The sequence below is a fragment of the Oryza brachyantha genome, chromosome 4, assembly GCF_000231095.2.
Source record: "Oryza brachyantha chromosome 4, ObraRS2, whole genome shotgun sequence".
NCBI lineage: Eukaryota > Viridiplantae > Streptophyta > Magnoliopsida > Poales > Poaceae > Oryza > Oryza brachyantha.
In genome coordinates this window covers 18317029-18341386 of record NC_023166.2, presented here as the reverse complement: position 1 = coordinate 18341386, position 24358 = coordinate 18317029, and the positions used below count along the sequence as shown (strand labels likewise).

General features: G+C 41.9%; 5 protein-coding genes across 7 annotated transcripts; 2 read left to right on the top strand and 3 right to left on the bottom strand.

Annotated features, from left to right (window-relative positions):
- Positions 1-1169: 1169 nt before the first annotated feature.
- Positions 1170-3312, bottom strand: LOC102699953 (40S ribosomal protein S11). The gene is made up of 6 exons (XM_006652748.1): positions 3211-3312; positions 2573-2613; positions 2347-2447; positions 1838-1982; positions 1656-1745; positions 1170-1444 (listed from the first exon to the last, which is right to left on the bottom strand). The coding sequence occupies exons 1-6, from the start codon at positions 3220-3222 to the stop codon at positions 1348-1350; spliced, it is 486 nt and encodes a 161-aa protein (XP_006652811.1). The 5' UTR covers positions 3223-3312; the 3' UTR covers positions 1170-1347.
- A 227-nt stretch (positions 3313-3539) lies between these two features.
- On the top strand, positions 3540-7789 carry LOC102699679 (CCR4-NOT transcription complex subunit 9-like). Of its 3 annotated transcripts, none has more exons than XM_015836843.2 (10): positions 3540-3708; positions 3902-4123; positions 4674-4745; positions 4975-5064; positions 5223-5265; positions 5448-5554; positions 6123-6218; positions 6806-6996; positions 7091-7160; positions 7263-7789. In XM_015836843.2, exons 2-10 carry the CDS (start codon positions 3914-3916, stop codon positions 7368-7370), a joined length of 987 nt encoding a protein of 328 aa, XP_015692329.1. In that variant the 5' UTR covers positions 3540-3708; positions 3902-3913; the 3' UTR covers positions 7371-7789. The 3 variants fall into 3 exon arrangements, with proteins under 3 accessions (XP_015692329.1, XP_015692328.1, XP_006652810.1); XM_015836842.2 differs by having other exon boundaries at positions 3540-3798; XM_006652747.3 differs by having other exon boundaries at positions 3540-3813.
- A 1440-nt stretch (positions 7790-9229) lies between these two features.
- LOC102699397 lies at positions 9230-11196 on the top strand. Its single transcript, XM_006652746.3, has 2 exons — positions 9230-9847; positions 10427-11196. Exons 1-2 carry the CDS (start codon positions 9456-9458, stop codon positions 10926-10928), a joined length of 894 nt encoding a protein of 297 aa, XP_006652809.2. The 5' UTR covers positions 9230-9455; the 3' UTR covers positions 10929-11196.
- A 3828-nt stretch (positions 11197-15024) lies between these two features.
- On the bottom strand, positions 15025-18529 carry LOC102722953 (polygalacturonase QRT3-like). The gene is made up of 3 exons (XM_006652745.3): positions 17969-18529; positions 16512-16748; positions 15025-16437 (listed from the first exon to the last, which is right to left on the bottom strand). Exons 1-3 carry the CDS (start codon positions 18206-18208, stop codon positions 15433-15435), a joined length of 1482 nt encoding a protein of 493 aa, XP_006652808.1. The 5' UTR covers positions 18209-18529; the 3' UTR covers positions 15025-15432.
- A 743-nt stretch (positions 18530-19272) lies between these two features.
- Positions 19273-22196, bottom strand: LOC121054278. The gene is made up of 4 exons (XM_040523631.1): positions 21960-22196; positions 21494-21669; positions 20508-20576; positions 19273-19979 (listed from the first exon to the last, which is right to left on the bottom strand). The coding sequence occupies exons 1-4, from the start codon at positions 22035-22037 to the stop codon at positions 19868-19870; spliced, it is 435 nt and encodes a 144-aa protein (XP_040379565.1). The 5' UTR covers positions 22038-22196; the 3' UTR covers positions 19273-19867.
- Between the last annotated feature and the right edge of the window lie 2162 nt (positions 22197-24358).

The window sequence follows — 24358 nt, the reverse complement described above, 5'->3', positions numbered from 1 at the left end:
AGCATTATGCTATTCTCTGATATTCTGAATTTTGCCAGTACCGTGACGCATCTCTGAAATTGTAAAACCATTGATCATGCCGTTCGTCGAGGAGATCTCCTTCCCCGGCCTTGGCATTTTTGAGACTTGTTCTTTTCCAAAAAATATATATATATATATTTGGAACGCTCGTCAGCGCGTTCGCAACCGCTAATATGAGCTGATTTTTTTTCTTTAAACGGTGTGTTTTTTTGTAAAAATAATATATCAAACTTGTTTTAAAAAATAGATTAATCTATTTTTAAAATTTAATAGTTTTTCTCATTTTGCATGCGCTAATTTGTCTAATGCTCTTGTGAACGTTCCCCATGACTTAAGAGAGCATGTACGTTTTACTTATTAGCTAAAATTAAAATTTTACCTTAAAATTAGAGTTAATTTGTGTTTTTTTATTATAGTTTATTTTTAGTCTTGGCTTTTAGATCACCCAGAAAACATATATAAAAATTTTATTTATAAATTATTTTTATATGTAAATATGTTATTTGACTTTTTTTTTCTAATCAACCTCCCTAATCTTTTGAGAACCAGCGGGCTACCATTGTGGACTTGTGGTGAAGCCTTTGATCAGGGCAGGCTTGGCATGTTTACGATGTGGTGAAGCCTTTAGTCAGGCCAGGCTTGGCATGTTTACAAAACTGGCAAATAATGGAGCTAGCCGTGTTTGTCAGGTCAGACGACCTGACAACATTCCTAAAATCTCTACTAAAATGCTATTTCTCTATGTTTCTCTATGCTACAAAATGAAGATCTCTACTAATGATTTTTTCTAAAGCTATCTACAATCTTCATAAATTTTCTATTAACTTTTTATAACTTAGTAGATGTACAACCTTTTTCAGAGTTTCAGTTTCAACGGATCCATCGCAAATTTTTTATTCACGAATTCATCGCGAAAACCATGATTTCGCTCGATAACCACGACGCACTGGGGCACGGTAACGATCGGCCCCAAGGCAAGGGGAATCAGTGATATAAATTTTGGCATGAGCCAGGAACACATCACCAGGATGCAAGCATTCAACAGGGACCAGCAACAGGGCATACTACAGCGTCAATCTGAAGATCATGGAATGGATGGGTCGTATCTGTTGATACATGGTAGCATGGGCATGGTACGTCAGGCAAAGCAGGCACCGTAAGAAAATTTTGCACGAGTAGATTCCATAAAAACATGTTCAGATGACTGAGACTTCATTTTGCTGGAAATAATTATCCAAATCGAAAGGGTCAAAACACCAGCCCTGCCGGGAGTTCAAGCAAAAAGGCACCTGTCTATATAACTACCCATAGAATGAGAGTACAAGCTCAGGCTGCAGTGAAGGCCTTCTTCCCACCGCTGCCGCCAGTAGATCCAGCCGGGATGACTTTCAGGACGTTGAACCTCACGGTTTTCGACAACGGCCTGTTTGAAAAGAATGAAAGAAATGTACTTCAGCAACCAGGTTTTTTACGTAATAACAAAGTGAACTAAAACCAGCGTACAACAAAAGAATAAAAGCACATCTTGTTAGTAAACATCCCAAGGCTAATGCCTGCTTATTTATTTTGATCCAAGGAATTCAATAAAGATGATTCTCACGAATCAAAACACAGCTATGGAAGTAAAGCTTTACCTGCACTGGCCAATGATGACGTGGTCGCCTTCCTTGACACGGAAGCATGGGGAAATGTGAGCAGGAATGTTGGAATGCCTCTTCTCATACCTGCAAGGTAGGCAGTTTGTCTTCCAGGTTAGAAATGCAGAAGGCAAGAGCAAATATGAGCTTATAATTCCTCACAGCATACTACTACTTGCCTCTGGTATTTCTTGACAAAGTGGAGGTAGTTCCTGCGAACAATGATAGTCCGGTTCATCTTGGCACTGTGGCATGTTCCAGCAATGATTCTGCCTCTGATAGAAACAGTTCCAGTGAATGGGCACTTCTTGTCAATGTATGTCCCTGGAATGAATAGTATCAATCAACTGCTCAGCAATTCCAATACATTGTATCAATCTCATGCATGCGTTATTCAGCCAAATTACATTATTAGTCAAACATAATGATGGAAGCAGTGTGCTAGTAAAACCCTAGACAGGACTATCAATTCACAACACACAACAATTGTTTCAGTAACAATTTAGTGTGATACAGAACAAGTTCCTCAGTGGCAACAGTACAGTTTAAACACACAATTGAGTATAACAATCAACTGTTCTCAAAGCAAGGGTTACTGATGCTATGTTTTAGTCACCCTACCACTATCAAGATTAAATATAAAAACCTGGAATTCTGAACCTCAAAAACAAGCAAGAAACTATTGTACCTTCAATCGCTTCCCTGGGGGTCTTGAAGCCAAGGCCAATGCTCTTCCAGAAGCGGTTGCCACCCTTGCCTGGCTTCTTACCCTTGCCAGACTTCTTTGAGCTAAAATTAAGCATATAAGAGTCAGTTGAGATATGCACATTGCTAATAGAATGAATAAAACAAAGGAGATATGTGCATTGCTAATAGAATGAAGAAAACAAATTAGGGAGAAGCAGAATCCTCACCTTAGGAAAACCTTGGGCTGCTTCAGGAAAGCCTTCTCGGTCTGCACGGTGGAGATGGACGTAAGACACTTGTATGCAAGAACAAACGGGAAACGAGACAAGTCCTAATCCCAATGGGTCATCTCTAAGCTCCACATTAACAATAGGGCTGCCAAAACATTATGAACACTTTACTGCATCTGAATTTAAGCAGACGCATCATATGTTACCATGAACATAACATGCTAAGGATCCTAAATATCAGTATCAAAAGTATCGCCATAACATCTTATCACACGGTGGACTTAAAAACAGATCAGATAAATGTTAGGTGTGCCACTAATACAAACCACACCTCAACTAGTCCGCATCTAACAAGAAAAAACTTGCTAAAATCTTGAGACAAGAACTAGCGACATAGATGCGGGAAGCTAAACCAAAAGTTTGCCCACGATCCAGCCCAAATCACGCATACACATACGACTAGAGGTAGCCTCTCCACCAACAAAAAGGATCGAGCCTCACATGGATTATAGAGCTACCCTCTCCACCAACAAAAAGGATCGAGCCTCACATGGATTATAGAGCTACCCCTAGATTCTAGAACCGGCGCTAGCAAGCGACGACGGAGCTCTACGGTTTACCGGGAGGAGCCTTACCTGCTCAGCCATGGCTGCGCGGCGGTGTGTCAACCGGCGAGAAGAGGCGGCGGCGGCGGCGCGCGGGGTTCCGGAGAGGAGCGGCTAAGGGAGGTGGCGGCGCTGGAGCGAACCCTAAGAGAGGGAGCGTTCTTATAGGCCAGCGACCTGGGCCTAAAGCATTCGGGCCCATGAAAGGCCAAAGTCTGGGCCGTCTAAATGGGCCTAGGCCCATACACGCAGTTCCGTTTCGTCGCGACGGCGTGCCGCGGGGCCGTCCGATCGCCGCGGTCGGTCGATCCTGTCCGTCCGCGTGGAGCCATAGGGCGGAGAGTGGGGGAGCTCGCCGTCGCGCGTGGCGTCCCCACCCCACTTCCTCCCCCCCGTCGCGGTGAGCCCGTGCCCCGGCGGTCGGCGCGGCGGCCGCTCGCTCGCTGCTGCGCCGCCGGAGTTGCGGCGGAGCGGTGGGTGAGTGAGTGACGAGCCCGCCCGGAGCTCGGGTGGTTTCCCGCTTTGTTGGTGAGGTGGTTCAAGCTTGGTCGGTTTAACCTCCTCCCATTTGCCCTAATTCGCCCACCGTGCTGTGAGGGAATCGAGCCCGTCTGCTAGGTTTCGTGGAGCTGTGTTCGTCGTTTGCCCGGATTGATCGATCTCTTTATGGATTTTTGGGGAGAAATGGTGATGGTGATGATGTTTCGTTGCTCTTGTGTAGTTGCTGCGGGATATGGCGAATCTGCAGCCTTCGATTGCAATACCCCCCTCCTACGCCGGGGCATCGCCGCCTTCGCCTTCTCCGATCGGCGGCGGCGGCGGCGGCGTGGGTGCCGGTGTGGGACAGCCATCCAAGGACAGGAAGATGGCGTCGGCGGAACAGCTTGTGCTCGACCTCTGCGACCCCGAGCTTCGCGAGAACGCCCTCCTCGAGCTCTCGAAGGTCCAGCGCGTGTTCTTCTAGGGCTCTACATCCTACTCTATCTGGGAACCTGGTGGTAATTTGTGGAATTCTCTCTGTTCCTGTGGGGGAGGTTTCGCCTTACACATGCGATGATTCGGTGTTTTAGGGTTAGTGATCTGGTGTTAGGGTTAGCGTATGGTGTGCCTTCGTCATGCGATGATGATGGTATCATCTTTTCGACATTATTGTGGTCGTAGATACTTCCTGCTTCCTGCCAGGTTGTCATTATTATTGGGTAGCATAGTAGTATTGAATTAGACTCAGTTAATTATGCATAGTATTTGAGAGTTCCATTAACTCTTTAAGGCGTTTTTCTTTGCAAAGTATTTATTTATTGTAGATTGAGGTTCCAGGATATTTATCAATACTCCAGAATATATGTCTTCATTGTCAGCTGCATTGTTTTGCTAGAGAGAATTTTATAATTCTGTAACTAAATAATTTGAGACTACATGTTCCAGTCATTAACATGGTTGGGTAGTTTGTTAGGATGAAAAAAAATTATAATTCAATCCACCCTTTTTGTCAGAAAAGAGATATATTTCAAGATCTGGCCCCGCTTCTTTGGCACTCTTTTGGAACAGTTGGCGCACTTCTTCAGGTTTGCATGATTCCCCTGTCTCTCGATATTTATAATTTCCATGCTTGAAGATTAGACTCGCAAAGAACTTACAGTTTTGAGCCTACTATCAAGTCATCAATCTGCTTTTGTGGACTTGCGGTCAAACTTGTTTACTGTTTGAATTATCAGTTGTTGCTTAGAATGCAAACTTGCTCAAATTTCAGCAATCTTATTCACTTGATGTATCGATATTTGGTAACACATACAGGAGATTGTGTCAATTTACCCTGCACTTTCACCCCCAACATTGTCACCAGTTGCGTCGAACCGAATCTGCAATGCACTTGCGCTTCTGCAGGTACAGACTCTAACGAGATAGGGGGTAATGATGAAAGAATTGGCTTTGGGTTGCTTACATTTCATCATGTATTTTACAGTAGAAATTTCCTTATAAGTTACCCGGGTTGGATTTATGTCATAGCTTTGCTGATTAACTCTTTCTTTTTTGCCTTTCAGTGTGTCGCATCTCACCCTGAGACGAGGATCCTTTTCTTAAATGGTAATGAGCATGGCCATTTGCATCTATCTCTCATGTCCACATACAATCTTGCTTTTGTAATCTATATTTGACATATCCTAATTCCTAAATGTGCAGTAGACTAATAGTATTAAAGAACCTTTTAGCTTATATTTCTGTCAGCAACTCCATTTTCCTTTGTCATTTTCTTTTGTTCTTTTCAGCTCACATTCCACTGTACCTGTACCCATTCTTGAATACTACCAGCAAGACAAGACCTTTTGAATACCTGCGACTCACTAGCTTGGGTGTCATCGGTGCACTTGTTAAGGTAATTCATCTATGAAGTTACATGAGTTAATCCTTTAGACAGTGATAGGAATGTGATATATATTACACATGACACGTTTCATTGATTCCATACTGCCATCTCGGTGAAGAATCATGTTTTAATTATTCCTCTAGTATTTAGGAGTGTCATTCTTGTATTTGGTGGAACAGAAAACATAAAATGTAAGCAAAACACTTCAAAGATCCTCGTGGTAACCAGTCAGTCATTTCCATTTAGTGGTTTTCCTGGTACCAGTAGAACTGTAATTACCAAGATACTTATGTTCATTATTATATGCTATTTGGAATAAAGAATTAAGTTTGGATGCAAACCACTTTTATGTACAAACAGCTACATAGCTGAGTTATTGGAAACTGAACTTCCGAGGGATTCTGAGGAAAAAGCACAAAATAGTTTTTGTAACCTTGGTAATCTGTTGTATTACTTTCAAACAGGCAGATATGCTCTCTTATGTTTTCTACCTTCTTTTTTGTGTTGAACACTTGAACTAGTTTTAATATTTTCATGCAAATAGAATCAGAGCTTCTTTGACGTGTAATACATGCAGGTTGATGATACTGAAGTTATCAGTTTTCTGTTGCAAACTGAAATAATTCCTCTGTGCTTGCGTACTATGGAGATGGGAAGCGAGCTGTCAAAAACTGTATGTAGCTAACCATGTGCCCATGTCATGTTTATCTAAATATCATCATGTTTTTGTTGATGTCTGAAGTTTGTGTGTAACACTTATTTTTCCGTTACCATGAATTGATTGCCTGGCCAGGGTAAAATATAAAAGTATGCCACCTGTCATCTTTAGAATCTTTTTACAGGCACTGCTCATGTTTAGAATTTTCAATACCACCTTTCGGTCTATAAGCCTAAAAGGTGGACTATGCAGTCTTCAGAGGAGGTTGACAATTTGGCAACTATATGGTGCTACACTTTCAGTTCCAGATTTTTATGAACCAAACCTAACTGTTTAAACTTGGTAGGTTGTTGGAACAAAAGTATTAAGTATTACCAACTATTTTTGGAAACCTCTTCCGTATTAGCTCGTGAGGAGCTTAAGCTTTATCTGAAAATGGGAGTTCAAAGTCTGGAACTAATGAAGCAAGAAATGAATCTCATTTGCCAATTTCTAAGCTAGGCCTAACGAGCCATTATCCAGATAAATCTATAATTTTCAATTTGACTTCACTAATTTAGTTTTCACTTTGACTTCACTAATTTAGTCAAATATATATGCAGGTGGCCACCTTCATTGTTCAGAAGATTCTGCTTGATGATGTTGGACTGCGCTACATTTGTGCCACTGCTGAGCGTTTCTTTGCTGTAGGCAGTGTTTTAGCTAACATGGTGGTTTCACTTGCTGAGCAGCCTTCAACAAGGCTGCTGAAGCACATTATCCGATGTTACCTTAGGCTGTCAGACAATCCCAGGTCCGTGCTACTGCTGACATTTGTGTGCTATCAAATTATTTCGCATCAATCTTCCAAGTGGACTAATTTTTTTTCTACGCGGGCTTCTATGCAGGGCATGTGCTGCCCTACAAAGTTGCCTCCCTGACATGCTGAAGGATGGGACATTCAATAACTGTCTTAGGGTGAGTGATATTAACCCATCAGCTGCCACCAATTTATATTTTCTCCACTACATAAATTAATACTAAATTGAAGGTTTGAAATACCAACTTTGACAACCACAGGATGATCCTACAACAAGGCGCTGGCTCCAGCAATTGCTGCTTAACGTGACAGGCGGAAGCATGGGAGGAGCTCCTCAGCCAGGTCTGGATCACATGATGGGGATATAGATCAATCTGATTGCTGCAATTCACAACAATAATACATATCTACCTGTGAGTTGCAAGTAGGGAATATCTCCTAGGTGTGTACGTAGGGTAGAAAATTGTAGCACGGTTAGTCCAACCTCGAAAACAATAGGATCTGTTGTGTTTGACTGTCATTAGCTGTTAAGGTTCTGTGCTTATTCTGTAATGTTGTGGAAACAAGGACAGCAAGCAGCTCCTTTTATGTCCTTGCACCAGAACTGCTTTTGCTTTGACAGTTCAACATTTAAGAAAAGAAGATGAAGAGCCCCATTCTGTGCAAGCTTTCTAAAATACTTAATGTTTGATAGCATAAGGAGCATGCTCGAAAGAAGAGTATGTTGTATACTGCGTTTGTGTGATGATGTTGAAATTGAACTGTGGTATGCCAGTCATGTTGTAAAGCCTAGCCTATGTGTCTTGTATACAACTCGGGTGTACAGCACTATCCTAGTATTCTCTCAAAAAAGAAGTGCACATATACTTTCTGTACTATCGAATTAGATGTAGGGTCAGATTGGGGAGCTTCGTGAGCTTAAAATTCTGAGAAACAATAGATGAGAAGACAGCTTCTCATAATTTGGAAAAGTCAAGTTTTTTCAGTTTCTAGCTTCTAGTTTATTTTCTAGATTTTACAACTTTATATTCTTAAAATCTAAGTGTTGTTTGAGAGAGCTTCGAACTTTTACTTTTAGGATGGTGTTTTAGAAGTTGGTTCTGACATAATCTCCCAGATAGGCTGGTAGAGTATGGCATACTTATTCATCATGGAATATCCAGTGTTGTTAGAAGCTCCTCAAACAGTACTTACATTCTAAAAAATTGTAGTGGTAGAATATAGAAAATTAACTATGAGCTAAAAATTATTTTTTATATTATCACTGTCTACTTCTTAAAATCATTAATATCGTTTAAACATGGCTTTTGTTTGGTGAGCCAGAGATTCTGTGGAACAACTGGTGGGAATCTGAAAGGCTGGAAACCTCAGTTTCTTCCTGTTGCTACTGCTAACTTATTTCTGGACTCTATTGTTACTATCTTAATACTATATTCTAGATTGGATGGGATGCTATTGAGTAGATTATACATTGATTGATAGTGAATCTAGTTATAACAAAAATGTCATACAATATGAATCCAAGGGAGTAATTCGGTGATATTTACCCTAAAATTGTTATAACAAAAATCAAATCATTCAAAGATCCAACATTTTCATGACTTTCATAGGACCTAAGAAAAAGGGTCTTCCAAACATGGCCATAGTCAACACCTAAATGTGAGTAGAGTGTGCTCACAATGGATAGCCTAACAATAACCTGATATTATATTTTTTTCCACTACTACATTCATTTTAAAATATAAAAAATTTTGATTATTTATCAGAGATTAAAATTAAGAAGAAAAACTATAATATTCCTCAGTAAACGAGGAATGGATGAGATGGAATGGTACGTGAGAATAAAAATGATAAACATTTTAAATAGAAAGTAATTGTTGTAACAAATAATATTATTAATAGTGCTAAAAGCCCTTATATTATGATACAAAGTTTAAATCTTAGAAGTGTTTTTATTTTAAAGAGACTTTTATAAATTTGTCACTAGTTTTTTTCTATTCACTGAAAAATGACAGTTCTAATGGTATTTTTATAATTTTTTAGTGACGGTTACGAACTTACCTTTGTCTCTATTTTAAAAGGAAGTAATTGTCTAAAGAGAGTAGTAAATAATATACTCAAAAAATGTAGCAAAAAAGGGGGGCCTTTTTCCTCGCAAAGGACAAGGAAAACGAAGGATGAAAACCCAGATCACCTCCACGGCTGGCTCCACGTCGGACCACATCTCTCTCCCACACACACGCGCACGCTTGCATCTCGCTGCTGCCATTGGAGCCACTCAAAATCTCCCTCCCCCTTCCCCTTCCCCTTCTCGTCACACAAGCAGCTGCTCAGGAGCGCCCAATTGGAAGCTTCTACATGGAGCAGGAGCACCGCTGCTCGTAGGAGGAGGCCGGAGACGACGACGACGACGCTGAAGAAGGCGAAGGAGAATCAGCCCAAGAAAGATAGCCATGGCTTTCCTCCTCCCCAAGCTCACCACGCCGACCTGCAAGTCGCCGCCGAGCCCGCTCAAGTCGCAACTCGGCCTGCCGGGCGGCGGCGGCGGAGGCGGGAAGCTCCACGGCGTCGGCTCGGCGCAGGCCATGGCCCCGAGCCACCTCAACCTCCTTCTCCTCCTCGGCGCGTCGCAGCAAGAAACCGCCCGCGCGGCGGCCGCCGCCGCCTCCTCCTCCGTCCCGACGTCCAAGGCGACGGACACCAAGAGCCGGAGCAAGAACGGCGGCCGGAACGGCGGGGACCCGCAAAGGTCGGATTTTTACCTCAACCTTGGGACGGCGGTGCGCACGCTGCGCGACGATCTGCCGGCCGTGTTCGTCCGGGAACCCAACTATGATATCTACCGGTAAAGGATTAATCCAGGATTATTACTTTGCGTATTATCGTTTTCTCTACAGTAAGAATTTAAGTTAGCTAGTTCGTCAGTGAATAGATATGGCCATGGGGAACTGAAGTTGAAGCTTCCACTAAAACTGTGCAGAAATTCAGTGTTTGTGATGTTGGCTAATCATGGAAAATGATGTATCAGTCAACGATAGAATGTATTCTACAAAAGTAGAAATGAAGGATAGGATTGGTACCAGAATGATAATTTATCATAGTCAAGATTTTTGTTAAAAGAAAGTGTCATATTCAAGATTGATAATTGGATGATTAAATGATTTGATACACTTTGAGACTGAGAATTGAATTAATTGATAGGGTTACAGCTTTAGAGAGCAGTGAGCCAGTGGCAGGTAGTAGTCCATATATCAGAAGCAATTATGCCAGTTTATGTAACTAAGCAATTCTGATATGTCTGAAAAAACTCTAGTTCTGCACAAAATTGTACTTCTTTAGTTGTATACTTACATTATTTGTAGACGTATTCTACTGACGCTCTTGTAAAATGGGCACTGAGAATCTTCTTTACATCACACTGCAGTGAAGATATCACATTTGTCGATCCACTGAACACTTTCCATGGAATCGACAACTACAAGACAATCTTCTGGGCTCTCAGATTCCATGGACGTCTACTATTCCGTGAGATTGGGCTGGACATAACGCGAATTTGGCAACTGACAGAGAACTCGATAGTTGTCCGGTGGGAGCTGTGGGGAACCCCGCGTGTCCCGTGGGAATCGTATGGCTGCTTCAGTGGCACCTCAAGATACAAGGTTGACAGGAATGGGAAGATATACGAGCACAAAGTCGATAATTTGGCACTGGACTTTCCCCGGCCAGTAGCCAAAGTGGGCAGCATTGCTGACATAGTAGTTGCCACATACCCACCGAGCCCCAATCTGACATTCTGGGATATGGTTGGGAGTACTGGCGATGGGTGCTCATGGACAAAGCTCTACCAAGCAGTGGTGGAAACCGTGGAGTGGGAAGGCGACAATCCTGCTGGCATTGCCATTGAAGGTCTGCTTACTTGTTCATAGGATGGAATGAGCTCCAGGGCTAATTGCTTGGTAGTGAGTTTTCTTAGGGAAGATGTATAGAAGGTGGATACATAAATCATAATACTATTAATCTTCATAAACTGTAGCTCTAGAATAACAACTTTATACAATACATAGTACTAGATAACTATTTATCAGCATCTTTGCCACATTTTGGAATGTTCGTACCAGTTTCTTATGTCTCAAAGTTAATGGATGTCCTTAGCAGGTTTTGCCACATCCTAAATTATGAAAAATGAAGGTTGCCGATTTGCCGTTTGCCAAGAGCATTTGGTGATATCTTAGCCCTCCTTTTGGTTGGCAATTTATGAACTGCTTGCTGAGAGAAAGAGCAGATTCAGACAATCAGGTGTGAAATACTGTTGGCATTCATGAATTATCAAGGGAGAGCGATGTGAGATGCCTTTGATCTTAGCGAATATTCATCCACGTTTTGCTTCAGAGTGTATACAGTATTGGAACTTCGAATATAGCAGAATAATATTCTGGGACCATCTAAGGATATTCTACAGCACAAAAATCATGCTGGCTTGCTGTTTTGTTAGGGTTGGTGTGCGTTTTCAGCTACAGGAAAATAATCATATATGTGAACCGATAAGAACCTTAGCAGAAATACTACTTACTGCATCTTAATACTAATCTCTGCTAAATGCCATCATTTGAAAAATCTCGTGCCTTTGTATTTGGTTTGTGAAAAGTGAGCAATTTATTGTGGGGTTCTGAATGCCTGCATCTTCACAGTAATGCGTCCACTGAATTCTGCTACTGAAAAGCAACATATCACCTTTCATGGAAAAGAGAGAGAGAGCCTAAAATTCTTTTATCCTGGCTCTACCAGAGTTATAGGTTGAAAGCAAGTTAACTTTCATACGAAGAATTCATGAGTGGTAATCAAATTTACGGAGTGTGCTTTCTTTGATTAAAATACTGCTTACACAAAAGTGTACTTTTACCGTGTGCATCTTTGCTATGTAGACGCTGGAAAATTATATCAGTGAAATTAAATCACATTGGTGTAATTGCTTGAGTTTAATAGCAACTTCCATTATCTAAGAAAAAACTTTTATGTGAAGGATACATAATAAGACATCTTCCGGTATGCTACAGAGAAAATGAAAAAAATGTTGTTTCCCAAAGTTCAGAATTTTGCTGTTTGCAAACATTATTCTTTCAAGTACCGTACTATGCATTACTTCCCTTAACAAAAAAAAGGTTATTTCCATGACGATATGTTCGTACTTGTCGTATCATTTGTTGACCTCAAATTATCACTAGGTGCTTCACTTCGTCAGATTAGCTCGCCAACAACGATCAGCACGGTTCAGAGAGTCAAGTAGGTCCTTAACAAGGTTAGTTCTAACCACCCTATCAGACTAATCCTCACGCAATCACGGGTGCCAAGATAGGACGGCAATGCAATACATTTGATGGGCAATCACCAGTCGGATAATCTGGAATTCTGAACTGAATTCCACAGGTCAGATAAATGTTGTCAAAATCTCGGTTCCATAGTACGATTTCACGACTTTAAGTCTAATTAAGGCCGCGTTCGGCTTGAGACGAGTTATGTGGCTCGGAATACGTAATAATAAATTAGTATATGATTAATTAATTATAAAAATATAAAATAGATTTATGTGAGTTTTTAAAGTAAATTTTCTATAAAAAATTTTCAAAAAACACATCGTTTAGTAGTTTGGGAAACATGCGCACGAAAAAATAGGGAATCTGGTTTAGCAGTACTGACGGCTGAACACGGTCTAAGTGATTGTTTAGATGGGGCTAAACTTTTTAGCCCCATGTCACATCGGATATTTAGACACTAATTTAAAATATTAAACATAGACTAATAAAAAAACTAATTTCATAAATGAGTGCTAATCCGTTAGACGAATTTTTTCAGCCTAATTAATCCATAATTAGAGTATGTTTACTGTAGCATTACATAGGCTAATCATGGATTAATTAGGCTCATTAGATTTGTCTCGCAAATTAGTCCAAGATTATGCATGAGTTTTATTTATAGACTACGTTTACTATTTATAATAAGCGTCTAAACATTCGATGGGCCAAGTGACTAAAAATAAGTCCCTTGTCCCAAACACCACCTAAGTGTCCTGACTTTATGATTCATTATATGATTTTATACGATTCTATGGTTGTGATCCAACTTAGAATTTTCGATTGTGATTCAGGGTCGCGATTTTAACGACCTTGGGTCAGACCTTGACTTCAGTTGATTTGTCTAACTGATTCATGACCTTTTGCTTGAGCTGCTACCATGTTTCCTCTCTCCCTACTTATCTGTTTGACATTTTCTTAATGCTAAATGTTTGACTTGTTAAAAAAAGAGCAAACTAATTCCCCTTTTTGTCGTGTTTTGACAGCGATCAGTGAAATTTAAAAGGCAAATCATCACACGTACAGGATTACAGGATTGACGAATCCTCAAGTAAGCTCTTGGTGACAGTGAAATTGTGCAAGTCTAACTAACTCTCTTGAGAGACTCTTAAATAGCTATATAATATTGGATTAGTGGATTCTAGAAAAATAATAATGTTGGACCAGTGGCCCAAGAATCGTGCTGATATCAAGATTTCGATATTCTACGATTCGCATGGTTTGGGACCAAAGCATGATAGAGTTCCCTATCAGTGCTAGAAGGCAGAAGGACAGAAATCGGCACATGTATTGGTTTAGCTTTTTGTAGCATTTGGAAGAACATTTTAGTCAGAAAAATGCCCAATGACTAACTCAGAAAGAAGTGTAAAATTTGAGAACGTTATAACTCGGCAAGAAAAAAAAATGCCCAATGAACAACTCAGTAGAAGTGAAAACCTTGGCAAAATCAGCTTCCAGAATTATTTAGAGCTTCAGTTTTCAATGGCAGCTTAGCCTTGGTTGGTCTACAACTCAGAAGTTCTTGGTGTGTAAACGCACAAGATTCTGCAAGAGAAACAGTTGAGCTACTTTAGTACTAAAAAATCAACTTAAGTACTCCATTTGGAAGATTTCTGAACGCAAAGAGATCAAGAAACAAGAGGCATACTGACGTCTTACAAGAGAGAGCTGGTAAACTAACCCCATGAATAACTGCAAAAACAAGATATTTCCTTGACATTTCAGAAGAACTGGGAATGAAGGGAATAGTCCAATTTGGTACGGTGAAAGTGATTAGCTGCCTTTCACCTAAAAAATTCAGCAGCTGCTGATCGTTTTCCTTTTGGATGTTCTGAAACTACTTACTACTAATGTTGAAATGTCAACCAATTAAAGATGACAGACAACAAGGAGGAAACAGTATTTGTTGGTCATTTATGGCTTGTTTTTATGCCTTAATTACCGACGCTTAAATGAGAGAAGATTAGTGGCAAGTAGGAGAAACATGGATAGTAGGAGAAGAGATAAAGCTACCTACATCTTTGCAGTTGAATCATGCAAGAAGAAATCAAGAAATGGCCAGTGCCGACCGACAGATTGAATTAATAGCCAGGAAAAACAGGTGAGCTACTCGTTAAAAGTTGTTTTGCCATACAAAGTTTTGGGAAAAGCTTGCTACTTTTGGTCCCTGGAGCTTGGGCCCCTTCTGAATCAAAAAAAGATGTTAAATGATTAAGCGTGTACATGAATGAATTATAATTGCCTTTCGTTAGTACACTGAGACTGACAGGTGACCAAACGGGCCAAAGTACTTGTAGATACAGTACTCCTAAAACGTAGCAGTCGCAGGAAATAGTTTTTAGCACACGGGTATATATACACCAGTTGTTTGCATGTCATCTAAATAATTATAAAAAATATAAAAAAATTTAACAAGATAGTTTAATACGAGTTATATCACTCCACCCACATGTAAGTTTAAATTCATCTTCTTGTAGCAAAAATAACAAAAACAATTATAAATATGCGTACAGTTAGTTTTAGTTTTATTTGTTTATTTTGCTACAACTTGTATAAGTTGAATTTAAACTTGCATGTTTGTAGAGTGATATAACTTATATTAATCTATCTTATCAATTTTTTCATATTTTTGATGACTATTTAGATAGCATGCAAGCACACGGGTACACCCGTGTGCTAAAAAGTGTTTCCCAGCAGTTGCATCATTATTTTCAGTGGATTCAGTTAACTGAATGTCCAACTGTTTCTCTGTATCATAATTCTGATCTTGAGGCCATTATTGAAAGAAAATAAAAATACTTTTTTTTGAATGAAGAAAAATGAAATCTTGGCTGAATCTTGAGGCATTATGTAAACTGGAAGCAAGATGAACTGAACCGATGAAGCGATCCATTCTGAATCAACTTCTGAAGCAATCAATACAGCTATAGCTTTCTCAATCCGAGACTCTGACGAAGAGACGAATTTGCCGGACAAGTCGCAAGAACAAACGAATCAAACGACGCCTTGCTCGCGTGCAATCGCGGCAGGCAGCAGCAGCAGCGAAAACGCATTGCATTTTGATTTTTTGTTTTGGTTTTGATCAGTTGCTGTTCTGGTCGACGAGCACGTGGACGGTGGCGGACACGGCGGCGTCGGTGGCGATGACCACCTGGTTGCCGGAGATGTTGCGGAGCGCGTGCCCCGGGAAGGCGTCGCCGGCGACCAGCGAGTACTGCACGTGGCCGATCCGGTCCGGGAACAGCAGCACCGGCGAGAAGTCCACCGTCCACGAGCTGCCGTTGCCCTCCGCCGTGCCGCGCGCCGACGTCGAGCGCACCGTCATCCCCGTCGCCGCGTTCTGCTGCACGTAGACCTGCTCCACCGTCGCGAACTTGCCGTCGAGTTGCACGATGTCGACGCCCTTGTCCCTCCCGTTGAACAGGTTGCCGACGATCTGGACCCCCCTCGCCACGCCGTTGACGGCCTTGAGCACGACGTTGGCGTCGCCGAGGAAGAAGGAGCTCGAGACGTGGAGCAGCACGGGGTCCTCGGCGACGATGCCGGTGAAGTCCATGTAGCAGTTGGTGATCCACGTCTGCGTCAGCCCGGGCACCTTGAGGTAGATGCCCGTGCCGCCGAAGCCGGCGGCCTTGTTGTAGCAGTGCACGCCGGAGATGGCGTTGGCGCCGCCGGTGACCATGATCCCGGTCCCGGCCGAGAACACCACCACGTCGGACACCGAGTTGTCGTTGCCGTCGAGCCGGATGCCCGTCCCCGTGAACTCCCTCTCGCCGGAGTCGCCGCCGGCGGTCATGTGCTGGCCCAGGAACGTGTTCCGGACGAACGTCTCGTGGCCGCCGCTCACCGCGACGCCGTCCGTCGCGAAGTGGACGACGTAGCAGTTGTCCACGCCGACCCGCAGCGAGTCCACCACCGACACGCCGCCGCCGCGGTAGCTGCAGTCCAGCATCAGGTCGCGCAGCGTCACGTACTCGTAGTAGTAGCTCAGCGACGGCGAGCCGCCGCCGGCCGCCTTCGCCGACAGCTCGATCAGGTACCGGTCGGTCGGGAAGTCATCCGCCGCCCGCAGCGACCCGCTGTGAATCTGCCACGTGTACACGATCAAGGGGGGGCCACATCGGCACGGCGTGACGTGGGGCAGTGACGTGCTGTACTGACCTTGACGTTGCCGCCGCCGGAGGCGGGGAGGGTGAGGGGGCCCTTGAGGAGGTAGGAGCCGCCGTCGAGGTGGATCTCGGCGCCGCCGAGGTCGGGGATGCCGCCGGTCAGCGTGGCGTTGGACGGCCGCCGGAACGCGTCGGCGATGGCCCTGTTGATCGCCGCCGTCGCGTCCGCGCCGCCGGTCGGATCGGCGCCGTAGTCCGTCACGCGGTACACCCGCGAGCTCGCCGTGGACTGCACCAATGCACGAACACACAAACGCGCGCCATGTCAGACGTGACAGCACCGGTAAAAAGTTAAAAGCTTTTAAAATAATCTTTTATATTTATAATTCAAAATTTAAATTCTTATCGGAAGTTAAATTTAGGATCATTTTCCCATCGTTAAGAAGGTATCCTAAGGTACCACTGTTTTCTATATAAAATTACGTAGATATCAATTTTTACATAAAAACACAATGATACCTTCTCTAAATTTAGGGTTCCTTGCTCTAAATTCATAAATTCATTTTCAGCGATTGTTTTTATAGATCATTAAGATATATATATATAATTTTATTTATAAATTATTTTTTATTTATAAATATGTTATTTTGCAAAAAAAAGACAGACAGTCAGCCAACCGGTCACCATTCGAGCAGTAGTAACCGCGAAGCTTTTTGACATTTTTGCGTGCACCAGCTACTGCTGCTACTACCGAACATGGTGGAAAATGAGCATGATTTTCCGAGGCGAAAACTTTAGTTTCTTCGCTGCCGCGTAAGCATTTTTCCATGGTAACTATGGTACAATACCTAACGTTCTTGACGAAATTGAGTGAGAAATTTGGAAGTTTTTTTTTTTTGGTTTTCCAAAGTTGATGGCAAATGCAGTCAAAATCTGACGCTGTTGAAGTTCAGGAGATGAAATGACTCTTGGGTCCTGCGCATGCGGCATACCAGAAGAGTAAAAAAAACGTATCTTTTTTTTTTACTGATGCATGCACCTGCCTGTTGGGCGTGTTTATTCAGATTACGAAAGAAAGGCGTTTCTTTGAGAGAGACTAATCTCTTTGAGAGCGTGGAGACAGAGACTTTCGGCAGAGAAATGACGCAGACTGAGCATACGTATGCTTGGAAAAGCTCCTTTTTTTTGGCTAACAAAACTGAACATTTTATTGCAAAAAGCAAATGAAAACCTCCCGTTAGTGCAAAGCAAACCGACACAATAATCTCCCTCTCTCTCTCTCTGCATATTGTCCTTCGAAAATGATGGTTTTACTAGCCCTGCTCCCGTTTAATGCAGTAATTAATTGCAACAGTTACGCAGCACAACAAGCGCTTCCCAACAAAATGCTCATTAAAAAAGCTTCTTTTTTGCAGCAAAGAGCTGCAAGCCTGGAAGCAGCAGCGGCAGAGATGAAGAAGCTTGCAATTAACAACAACTGAAAACGACGTGTTAATTAACTTTACTGACCGTTGCTAAATCCCTCCTCGCGCCGAAGGAAGATCTGACGCTCTCCATCCTCCTCATCGCGAGATCCACGTACCGCCGCTCGCCGGCGCCGGCGCCGGGGACCAAGCCGGCACCCACGCCGCCGTGGCCGTGGCCGTGGCCATGAGCCCACGCGCTCGCGCCGCTCGCCAATGCAAGTAGCAGCAGAGCGGCAAGAGCCACCAGCACACCACCTCCTCTTCCTCTTGCAGCAGCCTCCATGCTCTCTCCCTTTCTTGGACCTTGGCCCCTCCTCTGCTACAGCATCAATGGCGTCCAACAACTCTCTCTCTCTCTCTCTCTCTCTCTCTAGGCTGAAATGGCAAAGGAGAGAGGAAGGTAGAGACTAGCTAGAGAGAGAGAGAGGGAGGTGTAGAGATGTGTATGTGTGGAAGAAATATATAGGTGTAAGTAAGCTTCGTATGGCGATGCCGCGAGCGATGGTTACAAGGCAAAAAGTTGGTGGCGGAAGGAAGACGAAGGAAGAGGTCTGGTCTCTCTCGGTGTCGCTGTGTGTGCGTCGCCTTTGCAACCGGAAGGATATCATCAGGAGAGGAGAGTGAGTAATGGCAAAAGTGCAAGCCTTTCGATCGTTGACGAGTCCATTCAATGAACGGGTCTTGCATCATCTGCAAAATTGCACGCCGGATTATTGCCAGTGAATAGGGAAACAAAATGTTTTTGTTTTCTGGTACTAGCTGGCACACATAAGAGATATGTTCGGTTGATATAATACGGAAGGATTATCTGATTTTTTATAGTAGATATTTAATGACATAAACAAATAAATTAACTTGTATAAAAGTTAAATTTTGATGACAAACTTTTATATGTGAAATTTTTACACGAAATATCATAATTTGACAAGCATGCCTATAATAATTGAAAGCTTATCAGAGCGGGCACTATGAGCCTCCATGCGCTTGCCCAAGATAAGATAGCATATAAGCCCAAGGTAGTATATAGGCTCAAATAATAAGGTTCGGAAGAGAAGAGAAGAGAAGAAAGAGGATGATCACCTCTTATGAAGGGTAACCTCCTTACAAAACCAAGATAGACAAATGGAAAAATAGATCTTTGAATTAATAGCAGACAATAAAGTAAAATTTCTATGGTGTATTAGGGGATGTATACTAGATGCAATTTGCTATATGTTACCTTCTAATCAATGAGTAAAAGATATGAACAAAATTTGACGTGATTGTTAAACTTTCTATTAAATTTGCTCTCATGACATTGGAATGGTGCCATAAGTACTGAAACAACACGTGCTTTGAAGCTGAAAAATTAGTGAAAAACTTTAGTAGAATACTAGTGCATAACTGATTAAGATCCTCTGCTTTTAAAGTTACGACATCTTTGAACCACATGTCAGTAACAAAAGACACGTAACTTTAAAGTCCCATGTAACTAAAGTATTTGCATTTGTTCAAGTAAAAATTGTTTGCATTTCAGGGATAAACTGGCCACTAAAACCATGTGCAAATTCAGATAGATCCGCTTGCCAGCGACAAACTGCTGGGCTGTAAGGGAGTGTCAGAGCTAATCGTACAATCGATCAGATCACCGGTCAATGGAGTACACCAAATTTCAGAGCGCTTCTTTTACCACGGGTAACTCCGGGATGATGGTCATTGGTCGGTTAATAAATTAGTCAAGGCAGAAGCTGATTTGATCATAGCAGGCTAGCTAGTGTGCTGCGTGCATCTAGAAGTGAAAGAAGAAATTCAGAATGCCATTGCTGAGATGGGTGGGCTGGGGTGGGTGCATCTTGGTGTGTGCAGGTTGCAGCGTTATTTAATCGAATCGAAGAGAGGTAGTAGCTGCAAAGTTGCTTTGGTGTGTGGGTATTCTTTTCTCACTCTTAATCCTCTCCTCTACTCATGCCTGCCCTTTTCTTGCATTCATGCATGCTGCTTTTGGTAACCTTTCTTCCTTTCCTTTCCCTGGGTGCTCTCCTTCTGATCTTTTCCCTGCCTCTGTTCTTGCATCCCTGCAAAAGATGCTCCAAGATTATTAGTTTTTTTTTGTTTATGCTAACTTGCTCTGTGTGTGTGGTCACTTGATGAGAGATATAATTAAGTACTACTCTATTGGTGCAACAGCGTTTTGATATATTCTGATACTCTCTACCTTTCCACAAAAGAAAAGGAGATGGAGAGAAAAAGAAGGGAAGCATTTACCCCTTTTTCTCTGAACTTTTCCCAACTAACCTGAATTACTTGATCTTTACACTTGGAAGGTGCTGTGTACAATGATATATCTAAGAAGAATATCATGAGAACAAGAAGTAAAGCTCGCTAGCTTGCAGGCACACACCGCGCATTGAATACACAACATATTTAAAAAATAATTTATAAATAAAAAAATTATATACGCGTTCTTAGCAATCTAAAAGCAAAAGCAATAAATAAACTATAATAAAAAACCTCTAAAATCAACTTTAAATTTAAAGTTTGAATTTCTAATTTTGGCTTATAAGCATAATTCTAAACGAAAAGATGAGGGGGTGGAGTGAGACCTGCAGATAAATTGGGATTTTTTGGGTAATCCTTCATGCCCACATGGAAATATTTGATGGAAGGCGCTCCTAAAAGTTCAGGAGAGAGAAATTTACATGAGAATGGCGAAGTCTTTACAAGAAGCTTCCTGCATCAAATTGCAATGTAGGAATAATGCTAAGCACGTGCAAACATTACCGTTCCAAAAAAGAAAGCACGTGCAAAGATAGATCAATGCGCACGCAAGAATTCCAGTAATTAAAAGAAAAACAGCAAGCAGCGCCATGCATGAGTAGACAGTAAAACTGGGTTAGTTGACCAGCCACAGGGCCAAGAGAGGTCCTTGAAACCAAACAAGAACACAAAAAGGGGACTATTATCGTAAATCTATATATTTAAGTTATTTAACCCAGAACCATATATTTTAGGCGACTATCGCAAAATTAAAATTTTAAATATTGAGTTATCGCAAAACTATATATTTTAGAGTTTAAATCTCTACCACTATTGTTTTTCTTAAGTTCTAAACATCATCGTAATTACGTAGTTTTGTAATAAATTAATTATAAAATCAGTAGTTTTATGATACTTAATCTTAAACATGTACTTTTTATAATAAAATTAATGTTAAATCTGTAGTTTTATAGTACAACACATTAAATTTATATTTATCATTTGTGACAATACAATCAGAATCAAAATATATGTAGTTTTATGAAATTTGCTTTTAGAAAAAGTTTTGAAATGAAGCTTAAATCTGTAGTTTTATAATATAAATTTATACTTTTACGATAGTTCAAAAATAGTTGTATGATAATACATCAAAATATACATAGTTTTATAAAATTTGCTTTAAAAAGTTTTGGAATCAAAGTAGAAGCTTAAATCTGTAGTTTTATAATATAAATTTATAGTTTTATGATTATAAAGCTAAAAAATATACGTAGTTTGTAAAAATTTACGTTTAAAAGTTTTGGAATCGGGGTAGAACTAGAAGGTTACAGACAAGTCACAAGCGTAGCTGTCCCCGAAGCCACTGCGATTTGTCCCCGAGGAAGCCCGTGGAGAGACCGGCTCCACGCTGAAGCCACCTGACACGGGCTCGGTCTTTAACGCCGGCGATGTACGAGCACTCTCCATCTTCTGTTGCCTCAGGTGATAACAATAGCCTGCTACTAGTATCTACACAGGTTAAAAGCGCAATTAGTCTCTTAATTATCCATTCAGAACTAATCGAAGCAAGTACAGCTACTACTTGTAACTAGAAAACAATATGCTGTCAGTCTGACTGAAAGGCAAGCAATCCCAGATTAATTAGGCGAGCAACCATGCAGGTAAGAAGTTTCCTGGTTTCAGGGGGAGTCCTTTTGGCAGGTGGCCTGACTGATTATTCTCATGTATGCAACACTGATAAATGAGACAGTACCATGTCAGTGTAATTCTTGCACGTCTGCTTGTTAACTGTCCCTCACCTTGTGAAAGCTAAGCAAAGCCAAATTTGACAGCGACTCAGATGCACGCTGAACTCTTTGAGGAATGGACAATCCCATCAATGGCCAATGCTAGCAACAGTACTCCCTCTATCGTTTAGCTGAAACTGGTGGCAGCTTCTGTCTGGGGAATTCAGCAGTATGGCCCCCATATGGTTTGTCGATATGCCTGATAGTACCAATGCGCTAGTTTCAGGCTGGCAACGAACAACTTTGAGCCCAGGAAAGCCGGGAGCATCCAGCAATGTAAGATGGCCCAGAGATGGATGGGCCGGATAACGCTTACTCAATTGAAGAGATGGAATTAGACGAAAGAAGAATAAAGAGCCGGAGAACACTGTGCAGAGCTGCAAATTGCAAACAAACCCTGTCTGGTTGCAAACAGAATCAAAGGAGAATATGGGCTACCCACTAGCCAGCTTAGGCTCCAGGAGCACATGGCCTCCGAGCGGCCATGATGCAAGTGTAGAAACGAGACGACCACCTCGGCCATTGGTGGCCAGTGGGCTTCATCGCAAGCACATCGCATTGTTGCCTGACTTGCAGCTGAGTGGAAAGTGCGCACTGTGCCACTGTCCTGAAAATGAGATGAGTGTGCCGTGAAGATCATTACACTGTGTCGATGTCCTGCAAATGAATTAAAGCGCAGATCCACCGGTCCCTCCAACTCAGCTCGCTCCTACAGCAAATGCCAGATGCAGCAGCAAACCCAGACGATGGCAACCTGAGCCAATGATTCACTTCAGATCGCTCTGAGCTTTTAGCTGTCTCATTGAATCATGATGAATGTAAGTATCCTCGGCAAGTCACACTCACACAGATTGGCTGATCTATTGCTGCAGGCCTGCAGCATCATGCAAAGCTGCACCAGCAAAATGGGGCATGAATTATGAACTGGGCAAAGCAAACTTGATTGACAAGATATTTTCTGAAGATATTCCACGAGGCAAAGCAAAATGTGAACTGTTATGGGGTCAAGTCAAAGTGCACAATCATATATATCGTTGTATCATTTAAATCTTGCGAACTAGCATTAGTGGCTCACCTCCACTCCGCCACGGTTGGCCAGTCGGCTCAGTGGTGCTTCTGCTGTTCTTGTACAAGAACATAGCTGCTTAGTCCACCCACTATGCTGTGTCGTGTAACTCGTGTTGCCTTCACCCTCTCTTTTCCTCTTCTCCCTTTCTCTTTTCCTTTCAACCAATCCAGAGTTTAGTGAAGAACAAGGAAACCTGCTAAAAATTTGAAAACTTGGATATAAATGAATTAATCCTTTATGAGATCGGATTAAAAAAAACAAGTGGAAAAAGGAAAACGGTAGTTTTGCATAGATTATTGTGAAGGAAAAATGCAGAATCCTGCATAGGTGAAGATAAGTGCAATAGTGCATACAGTAGGCTCTTTTCAACAGTAGAACCCATGAGTGTACATCTCAAGGCCCACCAGTATGGCAACATGTAGTTTTCAAGTATCTCCTTGCACGTACACATCAATTCTCAAGACACCATTGATGAAGTACAATTGCGCCAAAAGCTAATTAAAGGGATCAAACAGGATGTACATACCAGTCCAACATGTACAAGGTAAGTTCACCATGAGTGAGCCGTCTAATAAAAGCAGATTGCACATTCAGGACCCAGTGGCATGCTGGCAGCTGATTTGCTTGATTCAATGCGAATATGTTCAAACCGTCAGATTTAGACCTGAACATATTCCGATCTAATAATAATGTTAATTAGAAGCCTTAGCATGAAGCAGGATGAAAATAAAAGGCAAAAAATCGATCTGAACTAATTACAAATTAAAATATCAAGGACAGTTCAGTGGTAGGAGCAGGGGTGCCCATGCCTCTACCCACCATGGATTGAATCCCTGATACTATATATATGCATTTTGGACCACCAAATTTCTTAGTAGTGCGCATGATCAGCTGAACTCTAAAAAAAGAACGTTATTTCAAAGTAATTTGCATCGCTCTAATAGATAATACCCCATAATATCCTGCTAGAGCACCAAAGCTATGACAGTTGTATGTTCATAGCTTATAGCTCCCAGGTTCCTGTAAAGCCGTCCTTCTTAATAACCGAAATACTTGGACATGTACCTAAGTCATGTATTGGTTTTAGAATCTATGTGATTTCATTTCTTAGGAATATTGAGCAAGACACTAGCTAGCTCCCTTGCAAGGACGATAACATTGTCGAATATCCTTGTTCATGGGTCAATATGAACTATGGCAGCAACACCGACTAGCAAGCATATCCGAAGAACCTGGGAAAATTGATGAGGCAGAAGTGTCCATGTTGGGTGAGGATCCCTGGCACATCAACTTTCTTTGCCATTGGATTGGCTCATGTCATTTTATGTACAAATATTCCTCG

Coding starts and splice junctions, on each gene's coding strand:
- LOC102699953 (XM_006652748.1), bottom strand. Junction 2,448..2,572: donor CAGCCCAAGGTTTTCCTAAG/GTGAGGATTCTG, acceptor GCTTAATTTTAG/CTCAAAGAAGTCTGGCAAGG. Junction 1,983..2,346: donor CCCCAGGGAAGCGATTGAAG/GTACAATAGTTT, acceptor TATTCATTCCAG/GGACATACATTGACAAGAAG.
- LOC102699679 (XM_015836843.2), top strand. CDS start 3,914: ATGGCGAATCTGCAGCCTTCGATTGCAATACCCCCCTCCTACGCCGGG. Junction 5,065..5,222: donor ATGCACTTGCGCTTCTGCAG/GTACAGACTCTA, acceptor TTTGCCTTTCAG/TGTGTCGCATCTCACCCTGA. Junction 7,161..7,262: donor CATTCAATAACTGTCTTAGG/GTGAGTGATATT, acceptor TGACAACCACAG/GATGATCCTACAACAAGGCG.
- LOC102699397 (XM_006652746.3), top strand. CDS start 9,456: ATGGCTTTCCTCCTCCCCAAGCTCACCACGCCGACCTGCAAGTCGCCG. Junction 9,848..10,426: donor CCCAACTATGATATCTACCG/GTAAAGGATTAA, acceptor ATCACACTGCAG/TGAAGATATCACATTTGTCG.
- LOC102722953 (XM_006652745.3), bottom strand. CDS start 18,208: ATGGAGGCTGCTGCAAGAGGAAGAGGAGGTGGTGTGCTGGTGGCTCTT. Junction 16,749..17,968: donor CGAGGAGGGATTTAGCAACG/GTCAGTAAAGTT, acceptor GCATTGGTGCAG/TCCACGGCGAGCTCGCGGGT. Junction 16,438..16,511: donor CCGGCGGCGGCAACGTCAAG/GTCAGTACAGCA, acceptor TACACGTGGCAG/ATTCACAGCGGGTCGCTGCG.
- LOC121054278 (XM_040523631.1), bottom strand. CDS start 22,037: ATGGGATTGTCCATTCCTCAAAGAGTTCAGCGTGCATCTGAGTCGCTG. Junction 21,670..21,959: donor CTTTGCTTAGCTTTCACAAG/GTGAGGGACAGT, acceptor TAACCTGTGTAG/ATACTAGTAGCAGGCTATTG. Junction 19,980..20,507: donor AAATCCCAATTTATCTGCAG/GTCTCACTCCAC, acceptor CATCTTTTGCAG/GGATGCAAGAACAGAGGCAG.